The 24,591-nt window shown below is 41.6% G+C and overlaps 1 protein-coding gene across 13 annotated transcripts in view; it reads right to left on the bottom strand.

The window, feature by feature from the left end:
* LOC108001345 (transducin-like enhancer protein 3) overlaps nt 1-24,591 on the bottom strand; it is an 85,890-nt gene that overhangs the window by 35,430 nt on the left and 25,869 nt on the right. For 7 of the 13 annotated variants that reach the window (XM_062076171.1, XM_062076178.1, XM_062076173.1 and 4 more), the window contains 5 exons: nt 17,629-17,673; nt 9,049-9,111; nt 8,884-8,970; nt 8,628-8,660; nt 7,043-7,402 (listed from right to left, as the gene is read on the bottom strand). In XM_062076171.1, the coding sequence (XP_061932155.1) occupies nt 7,043-7,402; nt 8,628-8,660; nt 8,884-8,970; nt 9,049-9,111; nt 17,629-17,673 (588 nt within the window). The remainder of the gene's footprint in view (nt 1-7,042; nt 7,403-8,627; nt 8,661-8,883; nt 8,971-9,048; nt 9,112-17,628; nt 17,674-24,591) is intronic. The other 6 variants (XM_062076174.1, XM_062076175.1, XM_062076180.1 and 3 more) reach the window with 3 other exon arrangements.

Genomic DNA, 24,591 nt, shown 5'->3' with positions numbered 1-24,591 from the left:
GGCGCGCACACGAGGCGAATGTAACCTAACCTCGCTTCCGTGATATCTCGAGCGTGTGCGCGGTATTTCCATCTTTCGTCGTGCCGGTAACAGGGCGCACCGCTGCTCCTTTGATTAATGCTTTCCACCGAGAGTCGAAAGGAACGGGGAGAGCGGGGTGTGTAGAAAGCGACGGGTGGTGGAACGAGGGCACAGGGTGGCGAAGGATGAAGGCAGAGGCGGCAGAGAACTACGACTAATCCTCTCAGGGGGCAAAGCGGAGAACCGAGAAGGAAAGAGGGAACTGAATAGTAGTTCCAAGAGCCAAGCGTGGACACGCGAGAACTCATTTCCGGTTATATCCTTCTCTCTCCTTCTCTCTCATCTCTGTCCGTGACTCTGACACTAATACACGAACCATGGCGGAACGTTGCCCAGAAGGGGGGAACACACTTAAGCTTCGCTCGTAGAATGTTGTGAATTGCATGCGACCATCCGTGACGTACTGTCTCGCGTTGCGCTCGCGTGTGGGCGTTTCTATTTCTCTCTCTCTCTCTCTTTTTACATCTTTCATTGTATACGTATATATGCTCGCGCATCGCACGCTCTCTGACTTTATCCCTTTCTCTCTTCACTCTCTTTCTCTTTGTGTCTATCTCGCCTCTTTCTCGGCCTGTTGTGTAGATGTGTGTGCGTGTGTGTGTGTGTGCTCGTTAAATCTGAAATCTTGCGGAACACTCGGCGCGCTAAAGGCCAGGACGAACGAGTGGCCGTATCGATTGCGGGGCTCCATTGTTGGCTAATTTCGAGGAACTGTTTCGATTAATGGGATCGACCGACTTAACGCGAAGACGCGAGGTTAAGTCCACGGTTTAGTCGCAACGGGAATCGATTTTGACGAAAGTCGAGTGAAATAGATTTCACTATATGCAATTACTACATCGATGCTCGTATTTCCACGATGACTAAAGTTCGAAACTTTTTGCTATTAAATCGTCAAGTTGATCAAGGGCGAATTTTGAATTAAAATCTCTCTTTGAACATTTCTACTACAATTATAATGGTGAAACTAATTTTTAACAGTATTGTTTCTTTGAAATTTTCAATTTATTTTCGAATACTTATTATAAAGCAAAACTTATACGATAATACAAATGTAATTACTTATGTAATATTTTATCCATGAGTTACTCTTAGCATAATACGGAATAATGTTACGTTATGAGAAGTCTGGAGAGGAAAATAACGCTTGTTAATGATTCACCTTAATAAATGAAATCAAATTGTATCATTCTTCTAAGGTTTCATTAAACACGTACCGCGATAAATATTTTATTCGAAACCATATAGCATTCGCGTCTTAAACTCTTCCAATATATAAACGTTTAATACGTACATATTTTCTCTCGCGCTTATTATTAATAAACATTCGATATAAACATAAATACATGCCCGTTCGAAATAAATCGTTTCAACGATCGAAGTTGGCGCGTTTAGTTTCCAGTTCGAGACCTTTGCCCGCACAAGCGCCATGATTTGAACGGTGTCCTCAAGACAATGGAGAGTAATTCACATATCTCTTGCATTCATACAGCGTCACATGCCGCGGGCTTTAGTGTTCAAAATTAACGTACCCAGTTTCCTGCTCAGAATTCCACTTGTACGCCCCGTATGCCTGTACGTAACAGAGGCGGCCCCTGCGCGCATGCAACCACTCGCGCAACTTTACCGCGCGAGCCAACAATTTTATTAACATCTTCCTTGAATGCCTCTCATTCAAGCCACTTTTACCTCTCCCGCGTAATTTGCATCTTTGGATACCTGCGTTTGACGCTCGTGCGTTTCGCGCGATACAAAGCAAGAGGGAAACGAGAGACTTAAGTTTTCGTATTAAACCTTTTGTCCCGGACTTTGATAAATGTCGCGCGATATTTTGATACGGTTTATATCCGCTTTACGATGAATTATAAAAATTGCATGGTTGAAAAATTGAAAGAAATTTTCGAGAAAAAATTGAAAGGTGTATATATTTTTTTTCTTTCTGCGAATTATTATATAAAATTTAGAAATATTTTAATTACTTTTTTGAGATTGCAATCTTATCGAACATTTTCAGAAAATATTTCAAATTAGAAAGTAACGAAATGATGATGTTTCCCCTACCATTCTCTTTACACGCAAATACCGGGAACAAAATTACATTTACCACTTTAGTCGATCACCGCACATAGTGCGAGGAATAAGTTCACAAAACTTATTTAACACAACATATAACAAAATTTCTTGAAACGTAAACTATAATCTAACCAACATACAATTTAATTTATATTATTAATAAAAAAAAATTAATAAAAGCGTACAACATAAAAATTCCCAAACTATATCTCCTCGCAGCAACAAGAAATTAGAAGTATCTCGTCAATACTCGATGATCCCCGATTGTATACAATTATAATCTACTCTACCGTTAAAATTATTTCATTTCCCTGACGAAACTAAGCGACTACTCTGAAATACAATTTCACAAAAAATTGAAGAAGCGTCCTTTTCCAACCGCATCTCAACACCTCGAAATCGTCGCAGTTACGGAATTTTTTTTCCCCCTCCTCTCGATTTTTGACTCTCGATTACCTTTCACCCGCCAATAGAATCGCGGCCAGCATCGTTTGGTGTATCAACTACACATACATACGCGCGCGCGCGCGGTGTCGGTCGATCGCACTTGCTCGTCACACGGCTCACACGCGCGTATACACGTACACACCGGTAAATGGAGTTGATGACGGAGTCCGGTCAGTGCCTCAACTTCAAACAAACTTCGAGCCACCCTTGGGGTTCGAGGGATTGCCCGTGTAAACGACGCGTCGTTAGTTCCCTCCAGATGGAAGGAAGGGAGGGAGAAAGGAGAGGGTGAGATCACACGAGCGTGACTCGGGTGGTTCTTGCTCAGGACCTTTCGAGATTCAACGCGACAATTGAGCGGGACAGGTAACGCGTATCCGGTTGTCCAACCTCGGAACCAATTTTCAACATTTTATCATTTGAACATGAAAGAAAACCTTGTCTCCGTTTTTCACTCCAAGTTTAGGTAAAGTCTGGGAATTAATTCCTTTTCAAGGTAAAATTATCATCAGTTGAGAAACTACTTGAAATATTCACTGTTATTTATTTTTACTTTGTTCCATCTCACAGGATTTTCGAATGATAAAAAGATATTCATTAATAGATTCAAAGATAGATTCATTAAATTCATAATTCACTTTTACGAATTTTCAATACGAATTTCGGGATTCGTATTGACAATTTGAGAAGTGAAACAAGTGCTCGAATCGAAATAAATTATTTAATACAGAAGCATCGAATTAAGGTTTAGAATACTTCGTAATAAATACTTTTGGAAAAACGTCGTTTTATAAAAATTACATATACGATATAGATTGAAATGAAAACTCGATCCTTAAAAGTATTTTTTACGCCACGTTTGATGCAAAGAAATTTCTGCGGCGAAATTAAAAATTATATGTATTTTATTGTACGTATTTTATACGAGTATTTTATTATCGCCAGCATAGACCAGGGAAGAAGTACATAAAGAATAAAAGCAGATATTTTCCATAGATGGTTTTATTTTCGAGGAAGATGTGTTTCATAGTCGAACGACTTTTCCATCATCATTTTCATTCATACCATATCATCGACTTGGAAAACTACTGGACTTTCCTCCTTTTGATTTTCACTCGTGTAATACACACAAAACCTAGAATTCCTAATCAACGATTAAAAAAATCCGAAGAGAAGAAGAACCTATAATACGTACCGGTTTTCGCTTCATCGACTATCTACGTTGATAAAGTCCATTAGTCACTGTGCTAATAATTGCAGAAGAAAAAGAAAGAAAGAAAGAAAAAAAAAATAAAAAAAACTCTTTGCACGTCGAAATAAATCGTTCGACAAACAGAAGACATCACTGTTTTTGTTTCGTCATTATCGTTAACATCGACTCGTTAAATTTTATTATTATTATTAAAACCAACACACCCGGCGCGAATTCCGTGTTACTTTTACGTAGATAAAAAACGTAGTGGAGCACTACATTTTTAATTTTTATCGAGTCTGACACGCGACTCCGAGCTAAGTGGCGACGAGAAACGTATGAATAATGAGTGTAAATGTTTCCACCAACTTAAAAAAAATTTTTATTCTATCCGCGTTAACGCAATGTAAATGGTGAGATATTTACACATGGATTATGAAAAGAAAAAAAAAAAAGTGGGGAAACAATGTTTTAAACAGATATGTCGTAAATGTTTGGAAAAAGTTGAAGAGGATTTTTTTCTTACTGCATTATATTCATAATTTTTTTTTTTTTTATAAATATAATCGTTAAATCCCGTTTGGCAACATACGTGGATGCAACGCGTTTATATAAATAATTAAATGAAGGATTTTCAGGGGATATATCCGAAGGAGGACAAAACAGTTCTTATAATCTGACGGATTCGTATAATTTTAATTTAAATAACCGAAATCCTTATCAGATTCGGATAAGAGGATAAAATCTTATATCTAGCTCATATTTCGAATTATGATCGATTCTTTAATCCGTTTTCGATTTTGTTTGTCAAAGATATTCGTGTAATTGGAATGATAATCTTTCAGATTAATTAGTTTACAGAGTCTACTCGATTGAGTATTGACGAAAATTTTGTATCAAATTTCGAAAAAAAAAAGAATGTAATTCGGATAAATGGAATTTTATTAAAATAGTAATTTTTGCTAAAAGCATTCAATGATGTGTCGATTATTTTCGATTGTTTTTTTTATTTTTATACGAACCAATCGCGAGACGAATCCGTATGATTTTTCGGAAAATCGGTCATAAAGAATCAAATTTGTCGATACGTAATGAAATCTAATTAAAAATTTTTTAAATTTTCACATAGATATTGGATAAAAGAGTATAATATATTCGATGAATTAATTATCAAATATTCTACTAATAAAAAAAAAATCAATTCGTTTTTGAATACTCTCTAAAAAATATTGTATTATAAATTAAATACATATTCGACATTCTCGTATTCTCCCTCCCTGATATTCCGATAACAATTCGATAATCGACCTAACTAATAAAATTTTGAAATCATGGAAGAGAATCTTTTTCACGTTTATTTTCTCTACTTCCCCAAAAATCAAAACGAACAACAATCCCTTCGAACAAAAAAACCATCCAACCCTCTTTCTTCTTTCGCCTTCCCTATCTACCCTTATCCTATCGTTCACCAATCACAACACCCTTTTTACACCCTTAACCCGCCAAATCCGAAAGAATCCTAGACAGAATCCCGGCAGAAACCGAGTATAAACCTTTTTTTTTCTTTTCGATTCTCAACGCTGTTTTGAATTCTCGCGCCTAAAAGCGAGAAGGACAGAGAGAAAGAAGCGAAAAACCGACCGCGCTCTCTCTCGCGCTTCCCTGGCCATCGCTTTTGACGACTGGGGATCGTGGAAGGGCCGAGGGGGGAAGAAGACGCGCGGTAAGGGGAAGGGGAAGGAGATTACGCGAGGAGAACGAGGTACACTCGCGAAGGAGTATTTTAATCGTTGGAAGAAACGGTGGAAGAGAGAAGAGAGGAGGGGAGGAAAGAGGGTGGGAGAGAGTACGCCGCGGAAGCGGCAATTCTTTCCTCTGTTCCACCGTCCTCCTCCTCCTCCTCCTGCCCCACCACCCATTCTCGAGGTGAGGAAGGGGGAGCAGGCTGAGAAAAATAATCCAATTTAGCGAGAGAGGCGAAGCGACAGGCTGCAGTTCGCCCGTTTTCATGGTTTTTAATTACGCGCCTCCTCGCCTCGCCTCGCCTCGCCTCGCCTCGCCTCGCTCGCTCGCGCGTTTTGTCGTCGCTGCCCTCCTGACAAAGGAGCCTGTTTTCACGGATATTTCACGGCGAGAAGAGGAAACTCGTACGACGAATGCTGCACGACACGCTCAGGCGCACAGTTATCCAATCCCGACACATTCCCCCCCCATTTCACCGCGGACAAAAGTAATCCAATTTTTGGGCAACCCTTTTTTCGCTCCTTCCACCGCTCGACAAACGTAACGGGGGTGGGGATAAGGAAACGTGACGCGTTTCGCCGACTCGAGGAGATATCGTTGATCCTTGAACAAAAAGGGTTCGAGGAAAATTTCTGGTTAAGTTAGTTTGAAATCTGTCAAATTAATTCTTTCTATTGCAAATAGATCCTGGAGTGGATAAATATTCCAATATCCATTTAACAAAGATGATAAATTAATTAAGCGTATCAAGTCTTGGAGTTGGATAAATTGCACATTTTAGAAAGATATTTGATATCGAGTTATCATGAGTTAGTTTGAAAAATGATAGTTGTTCAAAGATCAAGCGTGTACTGGAAAAACTGGTGGTCGGACTTGGTAATTCGTGGCCTCTCTCGTTCGTCGAGGGAAACGAAACTCTTGAAGAGAATTTTCCTTTCGGTGTAACGGTTGTTGTTTTCGTGGCTTCCACGGAAGCCACGGAACCACTCAAAGGTTTTCGAGTTTTATCGCTGCTCCCTGAAACACACCCCCGGCCCGTATACGTTACACGTGGCACGAATTTTATTCGTTCGGATCAATCCCCAATCGGATCAATTGTTATACTTTGACGTGTATCGGAGAAACAATCATTTCATCAGCATCCGCGAATTTTCCCTTTTCACCCGATTTAGATATTCATCGATAAAAATAAGCAAAAAAAAATCCAACAAAACGAAAAAGCTTCAAGAATCATTAAGATCGATTCAAGGATAATCACTTCTTCGTTAAAATCCAAAACTCTCCAAGAAACTGTCCAAGTTTCGAGAAGAGACAAATTCTTCTCCGGAGAATTTCGCTCTCGAATCGCATCCCGACAACGAAGCGAAGGTAGAGAAGGCTCCTTGCGGGGCGCGCGCGGATTCTTAAACGGCGCGTAACAGGTGGATCGAAGCGGTGGTTTTAAAAAACGAGAGCGGTTCGAAACGCAGCCAAGTTGGTCGATAAACAAAAGGATGTTAAACTCACGTGTCCGAGCTTCTCCTCCTTCCGCCTCTTGGGATCGCTCTCGAGGTCGGGGGTACGGCTACGGAATTTCTCCGACGGCGACACGGATCTTCTCAGCCTCTCGTCGGTAAGGGCGATCGGTTTACGATCCTCCGGCGTTTCTGCCGCCGCCCTGTGTTGCTGCAGGTCGGACGGCTTCAGAAGCGCCTGCGCCTGTGCTTGGACCGCGGCCGCGGCCGCTGGATGCGGGGGGGGCGCCAGGTGGGGCGGCACCCCCGCGGCTGCGGCCGCAGCGGCCGCACCTGCGAACCCCAATAGCCCCGCCGGCGGAAGACCGCCGACGACCGCACCGTGTGGTAGCTGCTGCGCGTGAATCTGTTGCTGGAACAACCGACAATGGACACGGTTACCCTTTTCCTCTTCCTTTCTTCTTCCTCTCTTCCGCTTAAACACTCAGCGCCCCCCGGTAGGGGGATGATAAATCGTTTCCAAGATTTCAAATGTTCGTTAATGGTGTAACTCGCGTTACGATTCTTTCCAGGCGGCGATGAATGTTGAAATTAAATTAAGAAAAGGTGTATGGAAAATAAAAGGATATTCCAATTGTTGGGAGAAATATATCCGAGGAGGATCATCGACGAACTGTAATAAAATTCGTCCGTTCGAATTCCGACTTGGGGCAATAGGATGCTGAGCTCTCGGGTGTAAACCTCGTCCAATAACATTTGTATATCAGCATTTGACCATTGATACCCAGCCTGGTCGGGATTAGACGAGACACTCGTGCCGGAGCTTGTATTTGTATTCAAGTACAAATAGGAACGCATCAGAACAGACACCTTAGTATATCAATATCTCATCCGATTCTGATGAAGCAAACTGTGTACCGTCGAAATACCAATACTCAAACGTTATTGCGTTCAAGTTTATACATCGAGTATATTCAAAATCGTATGAATAAATATTAATTTCGAAAAAAAAAAATTTCAACTCGTCGAGGAAGGAGAGCGCTTAATCACCGATAAACTTACTTAAATATCCTTCAAGTTTAATAGAAAAGATCGAAACTGTTGAAATCTACGAATAAAATAAAATAAATAATTATCGATAAAATACGCTCGAAATTATTTCAACAAAGTTTAAAAATAAAAAAAAGAGGAAAGACACCAGTTTTAAAAGCGCACGATCCTTTGTTTTGGCCTTAAAAACTTTTCAACTTTCTTTAAAACGATCTTAGAATATCTTAATATCCGTTTGAATTAATATGCATAAAGCGGCGACCCAATTACGAAATAAGAAACACGGGATCACCGTGAAATAAATGTTTTAATGATTGTGCATTCACGCTTGCCCAAGTGGCCGCGACCCTCTTCAAACGAGTTAACCTAATTTCAGATTGCCACGGTATAAATTAAGAAGTTCCGATTTAGACTCGGGAGAGGTGAACAGAATTTTCTTCTGAATCGCTCCCCCCTCGATGTGTCTCGAATTCTCGTTCGACATTATAAAAAATATAATTCCGTGGCATAATGGTAACGAGTCCTATCATCCTATTATTCGAAGAGTAACAACGCGTCGAAAAAAGGAAAAAGAAAATAGAACTCACCAATAGTTGTTGCAGACCCTGTTGCTGTTGTTGCTACGAGAAAAGAAAAAGAATTTCATGAGATGGTTGTATCGAGCGCGTGATTTTTTTTCGTGGTTTAAATCGTGGAAATTAAATTATATATATATATATGTATGAATCGGGACGCAAGCAGCTCGGAGAGATCGGGACGCACAATGTGCCAAGATCAATGTCCAACCGCTTGCCAAAACTAAAAAGAAGTTTAATAAGAATCGATCGTGAAGAAGAGGCTCACCCCAATAATAGCGTTCAGCTCGGACATCGTGACTTGCTTCGCCCTCTCTACGGCATTGGCCACCTGCTGCTGATGCTGCAAGCCATGCTATCATTATCGCGTCGTTGTCACTCTCGATCGTAAGATTGTACGGCACACGTGCCAAACAGAAAGTCAAAGACTCACCTCTTGTGCCAGGAACGGAAGTAGCTGGACGATTATCGCGTTCAACCTTTTAGCAATCTCGGTCTGTAAATGGAATGCAAATGTTATCGACGAGTTCTTTTTTAAACTCTCATTTCAGATTGTTATCTCTCTCTCTTTCTATTTTTGGAGGGGATCTTGAAAGGTGAATTGAAATTTTCTTTTGGATAAAACGTTGGAAAATATTTTACGATTATGCGATATAGTATTTCGATATTTTTTTTTCTCGGATAATCTCCTCCTCCCGATTCAAAAACACGATCGTCCAACACAAATTTAAATAGCGAAGTTATATTCGGTGTAAAAATATAAATCTGTTCGAAAGCAAATTATGTTACGCGTTTATAAAGCGGGATCATCCCTTACTTGTCGGCAGGCAATGTGCATTTAACACTTAATTCGAGGGTATATCCGTTGAGGAGAAAACAAATGTTTAAAATGTTTGGTTGAATTTGTAAAAGATGCGAGTGAAGAATAATAGTATAAACGCATAATCCGTCGAATCCGTTCGTTTCTATCTTGCTGAAATTAAAATGAAGATAAATCGATGGAATAAAGATAATCTTTAAAAATTATCAACCTCCTTGTAAATAGAGGAAAAAGGAAAAAGTGGACAGTTTTTTTTTGTCGTAATTCTCATGCTTCGTTACACGTAGAAAGGGGATTAAATTTAGTTGCTTAACCCCTTAAGTTTTACCTCCGTTTTACAACATTACGATTTTGTCGTTCACCGAATTTAAAATTCTTCGTAACGTTATGGCGGCTAAATTTCGCATGTTCAAATCTCTTATCGCGAATAAAGATATTTTTATCGCCGAAGAAACAAATAAATTTTATCAGCGCGTGGATATAATAAATGAAATAATCGATCAAAGAAAATGAACTTTATTCCGATACATTCACTTAAAATTTACCATGCTTTCAAGGGATTAAACGCGAAGCATCGTAAAATTCAGTTTATCCTTGATACACTTCGTTTGTGGAGGAGAAGAATGAAAGGGGGGAAAAAAAAACTACACGTAAACGCAACACCGTTTCGCCAAAACCTCAAATTATATTTCTCTCGATTAATGAATAACCGCGATTAAAGTTGTTATCGTTGCGAAACGAAATCATCACTTTTCTAGATCAATCCCCGTCGCCGCGTCGTTTCTAGCGTTAACAAATAAACCAAAAAAATAAATAAATAAAAGTACCAATTTTTCAATAAACCACCCAAAAACATCCGTTTAACATCAGATATAAACAGTGGAAAAAATACCTATCAAAACTTATTACCAATCAGCGATGATGTCGCTTCCAATGATCTACGAAAAAAAAAAAAAAAAAAAAAAGGAAAAACCAAACAAAAACGAAAAATAACCAAAAAAAAAAAAAAGAAATTTAATTCCTTCCACACGCGAATCTCAAACACGGGGAGTGTGTCCCGGTCAACTCGACGAATTAATTGAAAAATCGAAGAGCGGGGCGCGCGAGTCGCGAAAACAGCGTGAAAACGTCATGAAATTCGGGGTTAACGTTGCGGCGATCATAGGACACGTGACGAGCGTTGGACGGGCACGTGAACTCCTCCCCCATCCCCTCCTCCCCCCGTTGTCCCGTAACCATGCGCTCTTTCCAAGGTGAACGAACACACGGAGCCGCTCATTAATGCTCGTCGATCAAATCGATTCGCGATTACACCGGCTGCCACGTGACACGTTCACAAAAGACTAGAAAAGAATGGAACTACTAGGCGCGACGAAGGGGGGAGATGTGATAAAACTCGTTTCGTTATTGAAACGAGCCTCATAATCATCCCATTCGAAAATATCGAGCGCCGTGTCGTACGTTGAGTTTACAACGTTGATTCTTCTCCTGTGTCTATCACCATTCCCCGTTTTGATTCCTTCGTTCGTCTCTTTTGGACGAGAGAAAGAGAGAGAGAGAGAGAGAGGAGGTGCTTGTTTTCCAATTTCTAGGGGATTTCTAGGGGACGAATGTAGGAAGTGATAAACCTGTTCATAAGTACGGAGTAGACGACGTAGTAAATGTAATTGAATAAAAATTTTAATCTGAAAAGTCACTCGTGAACTACTTGTGTATATGTATATATATATATTAGAAAAAAATGAGCTTAGGATAAAAATAAAGGGGAAAAAATTTCACCGAGGGTGGAATAATTCACTGTACGTGTAACTCACCCTCGGGAATCCACAGGTTAAGGAACCGATGCGTTGAAAGAGATCGAAAGGAAACGAGACAAACTCGAAGAATTAATCAAAGAGATGAACAGTTATTTTAATCTCCTCAACAGTTCTTAACGTGTGTAACGATATATAACGTAGAGACGAGTTCAAAAAGAAACTTGTTATTTTAGAGCGATGCGGATTAAGAACCTTTATCCAGCCGCAAACAGTTGACATACCTATATCGAATCACGACCGGTAAACAGCAACATCAGGAGCGCGCGTCTATTACGCGATTTCGACAGATTAGTTTCAATAATTCAACGAATGCGATCAAATATGTACAGTAATCAACATTACGGAGATCGACACACAATCGGAGCATCTATTGCAAAGCACCGATATAACGGCCTAATTGCATCCGAGCTTACTAACAACATTACCCCGTGCACAAATTAATACTCTATTTGCACAATGGTGCTTCATCTGCCGATATATTATCCGTCTTTTATATTGCGTTTCCTCGATCCTATATATATATATATATATATATTTATATACATCCCCTCGTTTCGTATTTTCGATCGTTCGAAAATAACGAGGAGATCCAGCTCGTTTTCCGATCGCCTCTCACCGCGTAGCATTCGATAATTTCTTCGTATCCACGTAAACGCATCAAGATTTTTTTCACGATTATCGATGAAACGTTATTAAATACGTAAAAACCTTCTTATTATTCGTATATACCCAAGCGTTTACCACCCATAGAATTACAGAGAAAATTACACGGAAAATTTCTTATTTACGACCATCTTTATTCTTTTTCTTCTTTCTTTTTTTTTTTTCCAGTAATATTCCCGGTTTTTCCGCGTCTCTCGATAGAGAACGATAGGACGTCGCAGGGGCGACGCGACATGCATCTAAAGCTTCGATCCGAAAAAAATGTCATTATTCCCACGGGGGACAGAAAGATGGAAAACTGCCGCGTCCACGTCAGTTCGATTTCGGCGTGGGTCCGAGTCGGAGGGAGGCGGCGGAGAAGAAGGGTGTGCGACGAGGGGGGGAAAAAAGAAAAAAGAAAAAAAGAAGAAAGAAAAAGAGGAAAAAAGCCAGGGACGGAAAAAGCGACAAAGAGGAGCCGATGGACGGAGATAGAGGAAGAGTGAAAGAGAGCGAGGGAACGAGAAAGCGCGCGTGGAAGAAAGAATGGAAAGAGAGAGAGAGGAGGAACGACGACGAACGGGAGACGAGGGAGAGAATTTACGCGGCGGGGCGACGCGGCGCAAGTGTTGTCCGGCACGAAAAAATGGTTATTCCTTCTCGAATGTGCCCGATGCACATGCACATTTTCCCGCAGAACGGATGGTCCGAGGGTGGTGGCGTAGAAGGTGGAGGGGGAGGGAAATGGGGAAGAGAAGGGGAAGAACGAAGAGGGTCGCGGCGGAAGTATAGAAGAGGGAAGCAGCGGTGGCAGGGGTGAAAAAAGGTAGGTAGATGGAGGTGGCCGAACGAACGAACGAGCGAACGAACGAACGAATGGCAGGAGGAAGAGGAAGAGGAAGAGGAAGAGGAGGTAGAAAGAGAGTAGGAGGAGGTAACATTGAGATTAGCAACGGGTAAAAAATCGATGTCATCGCCCCCAGCCCACCGCACCCTCGTTTCGCTCGCTCAACTCAACCCTCTGCTACCCCCGCAGGGCCAAATAAAAGAACTCGAATACACGACCCCTGGAACGCGTGCGTGTACGTGGCCGCGCTTCACGTACGTGTCACGCTGTACGTGCACACGCGCCCGATACACCGTGCGTGTGGAGAGCCAAGGGGGTAGCCTACGTGTGTATGTAGGCGCGCGCATCGCGAAATATATGTATATACGGGCGGCCGAGTGCTGGAAAAGCTGGGATCCCCCTCCCGACCACCGCCGAAAGGGAGGACAGAGAACGTGAGAACGAAGAGAGAGAGAGAGAGGGAGCGAACGCACGCGGATAGATAGACGTGTATATATATATATATGTATATATATATACATAGAAGGCAGGAAGAACTGGAAAGGCAGGGTGAGTTATATGCAATTGGTCAGCCTGCACATTTTTTATCGGGCGCCGGGCGCACCCGCGATGGGAAATGGTAGTTACTCTTGTATCGACGAACGCCCACGGCGATACGAATATTCTTCTACGAAGGGGCGATCTTCCGTTTTCCAACATCGGCCAATTGCAAGATCGGTAACTGCTACTTAACAGGTAGCAACCACCTCCACTTATCTCTTCGAAAACGTATCGCCGCTTCCACGTTTAAACGTTTGCGTTTAAGCTATCTTGTGATAATGCCTTAAAGACGGATCGAAATTTTTCGACCAAGTTTAATATTCCTCCTCCTTCTTCCCTCTGATAGAATTTTTGATGGTTCGTAACAACAGTGTGCGTTAACGTGATTGAACGTCGAAGGTGGGATTGCGAGCACGATACTTTTTGCCTAGCTTGTGGAAAATCCAGAAGCGTGACGAATCCGCGGCATATCGCCATAGATCGTGGCTTAATTGACCAGGACGCAACGAGCACGCAACCAGTCCCAAGGACGAGCCTTTCAATTAAGCGATAAGCGTTATCGGATAGGTGTGCCGCGGACGAGTTTTCTCGTTGGATGAACGAAGCAGGAATGGTTGCGTGCCATTCCCGTCGCTTGCGCATTCTTTCTCAAACCCTCTGACACTTTTACCCCTTCTAAATCTCAACCCCTTCCCCTTAACGCAAGCCAGTTTATCCTAGTCCGTACTTTCCTTTCATATTTTCCTTTTTCTTTCTTTCCTTTTTTTTTGACAGTCGACTGCGCTTTTTACGATTCTTCCTTTTTCCTCACTTTTCTTCCCTCTCCTCTCTCTCATTCTTTTCTTTTTTTCCGAGCGATATACTGCACTGTTTGGAAAAAAAAATTTCATTTTCTAAATCTCGAAGCGGCGTTGCGCCTGTTGTCGAAGCACCCTCGAAAAATCAAAACAATCGGCGGAATCGGGAAAAGAGAGAAGGAGGGGAGAACAATTAATCAGAGGTAAGAATAATACCCCTTTTCGATGGCATTGTCCTCGTTGTTTCCAGCCGCGTGTCGAGTGCCGCTTCTACGAGGCGCGATTCCGCCAACTTTTAACTTCATCGAACACCTCTATCGTCTACTAAGGTTAGTAAAAGTTCTTTTTTTATGTCTAGCTTCTTATCCCTCGTTTTTTCCTTTTTCTCTCACGCTCCACTATTGACAAATTCTCGATTTCATGGTACTTTTGTGCGTGATATAATGGAAATGAATATCTTGGAGAGAAAGAAGGTGTACGTAAGTTTCGATAATTTGTGCGACAAATCGTTATTATTGTTTTTAGAAAGAAAAAGTATAAGAAAAAAGGGAATTAAGAATATCATTATAACGCGAGATAAAAATTAAAATTTCAAACGTGCTATTTTAAGATTGCAAATAATAATAAATTTTGCGTACAAGAATTTATGTAATAGTTAAAATGATACGAGTTGCGAAATTGTGGATTTTTCCTTTTTTTTTTCCTCCCGTAAAATTTCGAAGAGACCGTCTTCGAAAATGCAGCAAGTAAATTTAGCCATCACGAAATTTATTTAACACAACGAATCCCCTCTGTTGAACGTGCCAAATTCGTTCCCTTCGCTTTGAATTTAATTTTCATTTATACGATTGCATTATAAAAATCACAACCCGGCCAAAATAATTAAGATCGATACTTGTTGGGGAGGAAAAAGAGAAAAGAATAATTACGACGCGTTGAAAAATTGATCTTTCGCTAAAAATTATCATTCACAGTAATAATTCTCGTCTATACACATTTTCAACAATTCATAAATCAGCAAAACGAACGTTTCCTCCCTCGTACAATTAATCGAATTAAACCAAATCGTATCAAAGTAGCTAGCTGCAAATCCTAATAGCAACACGTAACACGATTTATCAAATCGTATCCTATGGACATAGTTTCACAATTAAATATAACAAAGACAAGAATTAAAATTTTTCCATAGAATAATCCCTTAGATTCGAATAGAAGAAGCTTTCTCATGATGAAATATAATTTAACACAATACTTTACATGATAAAAAAGATAAAAATCTACGATAGAACGAACGTTCAAATTATTAAAATGGGGAAGAAAAATCGATCGAGAAGGAGATTTACAAACATTTCTTCGGAACGTATTAAAAATATAGAAAAATAATATTGAATTCTTTCTCCACACAGATGCATAATCCATCCGTGACAAAATCGCATCGAATCGATTCCCCTAATTATCCACGTGCACGTGGATCCTCGGTCGTGGCGTACGATTATTCGAAGAGGAGAGGGGAGGGCGAAAAGAGAGAAAGAGCCGTATAAGAACTGGGACATTGCCAACAAATTCGAGTTAGTCGAGTAGCGAGTGGTAAAGTGGTGGTTGCGGGCTCGAACGGGCCGCCGAGTGGGAGGCAAATGTCGACTTGGGGCGGTTGGCAAGGGGGGGAGAAGAGCGGACACAGGACTAATGGGAGAGAAAGCGAGAGGACGAGGAGGATGAAATCAGAGGGACTCGCCAATGGTGAAAAAAAAAAGAGAAGAGAAGAAAAAAAGAAGGGTAAAAACGGAAGAGAGAGAGGAGAGGGAGGAGGACCTAACCTCGTAGAGGAAGATTGTTTTCATTCGGTGCTCAAATTGAAAAGGAGCGAGGACCGAAGACCGCGATTCGAAAGCCGGCTAAGTGCCGGAGACAACCAAACGGAGGGTGATTTATTTTCTCCTTCTCTTTCTCCCTCTCCACCTCGCCACTCCTCTCCGCCCAGCTTCCTTTCGCGCTGAAACGGAGGAAACGGAGGAAGAGACAATGTGGAGGGATGGAAAAAAAGGAAAAAGAAGTCGAAAGTGGTAACGTAATCAATTTTTCTCCAACTCGCGTATTGATTCGCCAACAATTGAGGAATTAAGAAGGGTGTATATGCAACAATTAACATAGCGATCTTTGTTACATTTCCCTTGAAACGTTCGATTCGAACGTTTCCTCGAAAGAAAGGGGAGTGAAAAAATGGACGATCTTCGATAAACACGCGAGACCCAAGAAGCGATAACTTTTCGTTTCATCCCTAATCACCGTTAGAAGACTGGAGAAAGCACGGTGTGTTGAACCACAGTGCGTTCAATGCAATTTGTCGCCGCCGGTGCGTCGCCCGAGGGGGAGGGGGGGATTGATTTCCTGGGCGATTTTCCGTTTCCCACTCGCTCGCTCTTTATTACCCTCCTCCACGCGTCCATTAGCAATTATACGAGCGTATCGAATAACCACTTATTCTCATTTCCCCCTCCCCTCCCCGGTACAAAACAGTATATCGTTCCCGCGCGATCGACAACAAACCTTCATCAGAGCACGCGTTTCTCCTTCCCTCCTTCTCTCCATCTTTCACCCTTTTTTCGCATTAAATTGAATTACATTAAATCAATCGATTTAAAAAAAAAACCGCGTATCCACTCTGCCTCCCCCCGAATAACAGTTAAAAATAACGTAGCGAAACGGATTTGCATCTGATTACCGTTTTAAGGATTTGGAATGTGGAATAACAACGCTCCCCTCCCCCTCGCCTATAAAAGCATCCCGGGCTAACTAGTTTGCCACTTGAGCCACCGGACACAATTTCGCGCCGATTTAATGGCGGGCCCTGCCTATTCGGCGACGATGTCGATCCCTGTCCCCAGGCTTGCACCCCATTAAGCAACGCCCCTGGGTACAAGGGTGAGAAATGATCGGCCGCTAATGCTAATGAATATCAGCTCGCCGTGTCAGGGAGGGTTGTTTGGGAGTTTAGGACTCTCTTCCTCGCCTCTGTTTTACGGGAAACGGGAGGAGAGTAGGGTAAGGAGGGTAGAGAGCGTGAAAGAGGGAGAAAGAGAGAGATTTAACCGGGTTCGCGTGCAACGAGGGGTCGTGGTCGCTTTTAAGAAAATTGCTGACAGAAGGGGGATGGTGGCCCAGTGTTTCCCCTAATTAGCCAAAATTACACGATTTCCCGGGCCAGATGCGGCGTCACCCCCTTCGTTTTTGCGAGCATGGGGTGGCCGTCCGGATCGGCCGACATATTCCGAACTTAATTAACGAGAAATCTTTTGATCCTTAAACTCCCCTGCCCCTTACTCGTCGCTGGCGCGATGGAATCAGGCCGACATTCTTTAAGCGGGAGGGAGGGGAGCTTAAACTTGATTGGTGAAAAATGGAGGGAATGGGACCGTTTCGCGTATATATATATATATGTGTGTGTGTGTTTTTGGCTCTCATTCATAATAAAGAACCCCTCCTCCCGCGCGTGAACACGAGTGACAGGCCAAGGAAAGAAATTGTCTCTAGGAGAGGAATTCTCGCTTACCTGCTTGTGCATCTCCACGTTTAGGCCGTAAGACATTTCGTAGTACTGCAACAGAAAGGAAACGTTATTTCGTCGTTTTTCTTCGTGATTCTTCGGAATGAATCGAGATGAAATTAGATTCTAATCTCTCTTAAAGGATTCTGATGATATTTAACTTTCTTTTTCCACGAAACTTTTATTTCTTGAAATAAAATAATAAGAAATTTCTTCCGGTATCCTTTTTTCAACAATTTCACCGAATGAAATTTTCGTATGAAATTTTAATATCAGAATCCTTCGACGATCTCCGCCTACGTGTTCGCTGTTTAAAACAAATTTAAACAAGAAGCATAAATTGTGAAATCGAAACGTTACTTTTTTTACTTTTCTTTTTTTATTTACGATAAAAAAAAGCGGATCGCTGTTCAACTCCATTAGAAATAAAATTTCTACGGTAAAGAAACCTTGCCTCTTTGCCTTACAAAGTATCCTATCTCGTAACACCTGCCCGTTAAATTACTTTAACAGTTTTCTATAATTAAACCGATCGTGTTATGGTATATAATTTACAACGAATCCTGTCGATGGTGGTTCAAAGGGGGTGGGCAGAAACGTTGGTTCTCTCTCTCTCTCCCTCCCTCCCTCCCCCTGTCGTTTCTTTCATTAGCGATACTTAACTTCCGTTTCTTTACAATATCGTTTCAGACGCTCTCAGAGTTTTCACGAGAACCCGGTCGGGGGTTTCAACAAAACTTTTAATAAATACAACAGGCTTCTCGTAAATCTCGGCGAAACGAGAACCTCCGCGCCGCGCCTCTTCCCCTCCCTTTCACTCCCTTTCTCCGTACAAGAAGAAAGAATCATTACAACGTTCATCCGGCGAACAAGCCGGATCAACCGGCCACCACTTTTGTGCATTGAACAGAATCGCGTTGGAATTCCACCTCGGAGGACCTAACATCCGACAGGAAAGACTAGTTTGTTTGCTTTAAGATGTTATAAATATTATTATTCGTAATTCCTTACTGCCAAAATAATATATTTCGTTGGAATTTTTCGTTACTATGAATAGGAAAAAGTTTATGCGAACGTTTTCTTAACGTTTAATTCACGATTAAAAAGAAATTTTACGATCGATGTGAAGAAGAAGAAAAGAAAAACTTTCATCGTTGCTCTCATTTACTTACTTACTTACTTTCCTTCTGAACTTATTTTCGAATTAATTTTCTATTCTCGAAGTAGCCCCGGCATCCGATGTAAATAACGCGTGATATACAACGCGCTTTCACGATAAAAATTAATTCCTCGTTCGGGTACTTTTCTTCCCTCCCCCTGTGCCTCGCATCCGTACATGGTTTTCGCGACGACTTAATCCGCGTCAAGCTCCAGCCGCGTATTTAATCAGATAAATCGCTCATATTCCATCGTGCTTTGTAATCGAGGGCAAATTAACTTCAGCCGGCTAGTTATGTAACAGGCATTTCACCCCACCGGTTGAGGGTTAAAATTGATTATCGACGACGCCAACGACCGAATAAATTACCCTTGTGTTTCTCGTCGCGCGACACGATCGATCGAGCTAAGGTTTCATCGTCTAGGTGTCTACGAAAAAGTCGGTTTCATTTGTCGCGTGAAACCGAGACGCCCCTCGATAGGATCGGTTAAGTCGACAGCGCAACGAACCTGTTCATTTTAAAGTATAAGAAGAGAGAGAGAGAGAGAGAGAGACGAGATTCTTCTTTCGAACACCTTCCAATTGGGTAACTACAGTGCAATTCGAGGGTACGGCCGTCTGATCGTAAATTGGTTGGTAGCCGAAGTCACTTGGGTATCCGCTCTGGGCTGCATTATGGCAGAGAAATGATGATTCCCTGGCGCGTTACAGCGTGCTCGTAAAAATGTTCTTCCCGGCCACGCGGAGGACCAGTTAGCTACACAGGATATATACGCAAATTCCACCGTTTATACCTGTTATATAATTAATTTACGATGACATGCCTCGTGAAAGATTACGAGGTCGAGCGTCCGGTTATTTCCAACCTTTTTAAGAGCTTGTTTCTTCGTGAAATTGAATCGTTTTATAAATAATTTTTCTCTTTTTTTAATTTGTTAACCGCGTTATTCAATAAGTAAGGAAACGTGGGAAAAAAAATCATAGTTCGATTATTTCGAATAATCCAACAATAAATATTCTATATATACATATATACAACATAACCGTTGTATTAAAACATCTCAAGTTACGCTATATCTGAACCATCCGCTTATTCGATGCTTATAAATCATCCTCCAGTGACCTCCAGCGCTCTAGTGACGCGAGCAACAAGAAAATCCCTATAGACGGCCGGACACGCGGCAATTTCAAATCGAACACGGGTGAAATTCGTAAACAATGGTCGGCGGAGAAGGCGTAAGTCAAAAGTGATGATAATCCCTCGCCACGTTGGAGGTAAGCACGGAGAGAAAGGAAGAGTCACGTCCTCGGCCTGAACGGAGGGGCGAGGGAGGGGGAAGGAGGAGGAGGAGGAGGAGGAAGGGGGGGCTCGACCCGTGTTCCGGTAAAGTGCATCGTATCATACGATTCGTGAGCGCGCTTGCGCGATCGTAAATCGGTTAGTGGCTGTCGCTTAGCGCTGCGTGTCCGCCTTTAGCCCCTCGTTCCGGGACGAATGGCTTCGGGGGGTGAAGGGGGGTTGGTTGGCTTCGAGAGAAAGCGCACACGTCGCTCGACAGATACTCTACTCGAGTGAGATCGATAGCATCGGCCACGGAAATACGCCGACTTAATAATGCAGTCGATATAATCACGATGAAAGACCCGTGATGACGATCCGGCCGAGGTAACCGGAAACGGTTAAGCCTTGCTGCACGCGTGTTTTCGTCATGATGTCATCATTTCTCGATCTTTATTTTTTTTTTTCTAACGGAGATACGTATCGCTCCATCTGATACGATAAGTATATATCGATATGCAGGATTGCACGAGAGAGATGGACACTTAAGTGGAATATCGGGGTCTCTGTAGGTTTGTTAAGACTTCTTTGAGAGTGTAATATGACGTTTTGAAATATGAGGACGTAGTGAAACGAATATTCGAAGACGCAAGTGCAATTGCGTCGGCTTCGTTATTGAAGAAGAATTGATGGAAATACAACGCACGCGTTAATAGCAGAGGAAATGTTGATCTCGCGTTAATCGAATTTTCGTGTTCTGGAAGAACACGACTTTGAAACTTCTTTTATATTTAAAAATTTTTCTGATCTTCGTCACTCCATAAGAGTCTATATCTGATAGATATATCAACAGAATAAAATACAGAATATAATTCTGAATAAAATACACTTTTCTACCCTTTTTTTAAATTACATTGAACATTTTAATAGTATCTTATAAATCCACATCTCTTCGATAAATCGATCTATTTCATAGCAAAAGTTAGAGAATCTTATAATGAAGAAAAAAAAAAAGTATCGAGAGTGATTTTATTTTTAAACGTAATTATTATATCTATCTATTTCTATTTATTTATTCATTTTATGAAACACAGTATTATGTTAGAAGCATAAGTTATAAAAAGAAATTTCGAAATATGTTAAATGACTTCCTGTCGTTCGACGTGTGTTTAATCGAAAACGATTAATTATTAACGAGAATGATCATCCGCCGGAAGGTAGATGAATTTTAAATGAACGCAATCAATTAACTTGACGGCGTATTATGCGAAGTTGAACGATAGAAATGGAAGAACCCAGAGGAAAAAGAACGACAGCACAGATCAAATATAACTTATTCCATATCCGTTCGTGATAACAGACATTCAAATACGAATTAACAAATCGCTCCTCCGGCCGCGTTAATCGGAGGGAATGGAATTTATCTTTAATTTCATGGTTCTTCAACGGTTACGTGGAAAAACGATTCGAAAAGATTGGAAAATAATTTACGTTTAAACTTTACGTATCTGCGATAAAGAAAAAAATTTGTACAAAGTTTGTACATACCTCCTTAAAGGAATATTAATAAAAAGAGAAGAAAATAAATTTAAACTCTTGGTCATTAAAATTTAATACGCTTAGATTTCTTTAGATCTCGTCAAAACAAATTATATATAAATTGCTAATTTTCAATTGTTCAACGATTCACCTGTTAGAAATATTTAATCAATTCGATTCAATGATTATTTAACTGTACGTGACTCGTCTCTCTTCTAGCAATATATGTATATATATAATATCGCGATAAAATTAAAAATTATTTTCAATAAATTTAATTAATTAAACGTAATAAAACGATATAGAATTTCATCTTCTCCTCGGAATCATTTTTCTTTCTTTCTTTCTTTTTCTTTTTTTCTTCGACCTCGCATTCAAATTTCTACCCAATGTGTAGCATTCGAAACGTTTCGACTTACACGCGACGAGATATCGATTAAGCAGATCGTCAGAAAGACGATATCGTATCGTATTCGAGGCGATTATCGGCGATAGTCGGAAGGCCGCGTCCTAAATTGCGCGTTATCGACATCCTGGACGGGAATTAATTCGATTCGCGACGTAATAAAATGCTTCTTGGCCGCATCACCGTACATATCGGTTCGCCCGAAACACGAAGAAAAGAGTTGGCCGGGCCAAGTCGATAATCGGATGAAGAGAAACTCTCTCTCTCTGCGGCCGGGGTAGGGGGGAGAGGAGGAGGAGGAGGAGGGATCGGTATCGATCTCATCTGCCAACCTTTCCTTTTCTATTTTCACGTGGTTCAGAACCCAATAATAGGGGTTGTACCGATAATTTCACCCCCTCCGGTTATTCGATATGGATCTTTTAGTAGCGAGCCTTTGCTAGGGTGATTGAGCCGCCTGCTCTCTCTCTCTCTATCTATCCCTCTATCTCACCCCTTTTTGCTCTCTCGCTCTTTGGAGCGAGATATCTTTCCACGTCTCTCCCTTTTCTTTTTTTTTCTCCCTCTCTTCTCTTTGCTCAACCTGCATCACACCATCACGCATACTTTCCTTCCACCTTGTCGCTCCCGTTTCTTTTTTGTCTCTCCTTTTCCTTCTTTCTCCGCAAGTTCTCGCGTTTCAACGTTACGACGAGTAATGGATAATTAATCAGTCAAACTCGATCGCGGGAATAACCAAAGGCGAGGCAAGACGCCTTTGTCGGAGCGACAAAAAGAAAAGAAAGGAAAGGAAAGGAAAGGATGAACGTTGGAGTTGGAATGGAGGAAATTGAGAGAGAGAAAAATTTATTTTCTCCTGCGGTTAATTCTTGTTCCCTTCTTCGGAAGGGGTGAATGGGATCGTAAAGCGATGGAAAAGGGATGCGCGTCGACGTAAGTGAAATCGATAGCAACGTCGAAAGCACAAGTCGCAAAGTTGGGGAAGGGGGTTGTTACGACATCGGCGGCGTTAAGAAAATTGAATAGCAAGAGTCTTGCCGCGCAAAGGGAGAAAAGGAAAGGAGGATAAAAGGAATAAAAAAAGGAGGAGAAGAACGTGAGAGTGAGAGAATGGGAAAGGATTTCGGGAAAGTAAAAAAAAAAAAAAGGAAAAAGAGAAAAGAGAGAAAAAAGGATAAAAAAAGAGAGGAAAGAAAGGAAAGAAAAAGTGAAAGACCAGCAGAGACCATCGACCAGGGAGGAAGAGGGAGGGACGGAAATTCGTGAAAACAGTTAACCCCACGGACCGTTGGTGCACCGTTATGAAACTTCGTAAACGTCGGTGAAAAGGGGAGGGTGGAAAAAACAAAAACACTAAATTGCACGGTGGAAACTTCAAAGGCGGAAATAAAATCTGTAAAAAGAAGCAGACGGTGAACGCAAACGGGAAAAACAAGAAGTAATCAAGAAACGTGCCCCGAGGATGTGGGTTATGTTTAATTTGTTACGCTGCGGAAAAACGAAATAGAGATAAAGAGGGTGGAGGAAAAGAAGGGGTGGTAGAGGATGAGGAGGAGGAGAAGCGCGGGAAAAAGTAGCAGGGAGCGAGGAAAAGAGAGGGAAAACGTGGGTAACCGGGGGAGGTCTGCGTTTTCAAAGGGTGAAAAACGTGCCGCACCGACGGCAGCCTCCTGCTTTCATAAGAATATTTTTCGCGTCTTCCCTCCCCTCCTCTCCTCCTCACCCCTCCCCGGAACGGTTCTCGCGTTTCATCGTCCCGCTTTTCATAATAAAAATCGAATTAATTCCTTATCGATTTAATAACTTTTTCCAAAGTGTCGAATAAAATAAAGAGGAAATAAATCCTCCTCCACCACCACCACCACCGGATACTTTTCAAGAAATTAATTTAACGATACTCCTCATCGTTTCGCGAGTAAAAATGGAACAACGCAGGGGGAAGGAGGAGCTTATTGAGCGATAAAAATAAATGGATTCTCGGCATAATACATTGAATACATACATTGCCTTCGGTGACCTACGAACCATGATCGCGGTCTTTCCTTTTTTCCTCTCCTTTGACGAACAATATCATCGACAATTCGATCGATTTCGAGTCGATCGAATCGTTACATCGAGACAGAAGCACGGAAGAGTTGAGAAATTCGTTCGAGTCGTTTAACGAAAAATCCGTGAACACAACGAGTCGCAGTTTTCGTCCGAGGGGGAGGCGTATCGGATAAGAACGTGTCGCGAGGCGATGATCCGTGCGTTGAAGTTCACAAAAGGAAGACGGGGTGTCGGTTGGTGTAGCGGAAAGAAGAGCCGGGATGAGAGAGAGAGGGAGAGAAAGGGAGAGAGAGAGAAAAAAGTTGAAGCGACGCTCGGATTTACGCGGCACGTTACCCTAATGAAAATCGCGGAGGATGAATCGTAGGAGGGGTGGAAAGGTGGCTGGTTGGAATACACAGGGGTGGAATTAGAATATCAGAGACACGTTCGCAGCCTGTACATACGTTACACCAATACTCCTCCTCGTCAGGCTGTACGTATATAATACTTGTCGGTAGTTGACAAACCCTCGACATCAATTTCTCTCTCTGTCTC

This window comes from Apis cerana, linkage group LG6 (genome assembly GCF_029169275.1).
Source record: "Apis cerana isolate GH-2021 linkage group LG6, AcerK_1.0, whole genome shotgun sequence".
In the NCBI taxonomy this organism is placed as follows: Eukaryota; Metazoa; Arthropoda; class Insecta; order Hymenoptera; family Apidae; genus Apis; species Apis cerana.
The sequence above is the reverse complement of the archived record's forward strand: the minus strand, read 5'-3'. Positions and strand labels throughout refer to the sequence as shown.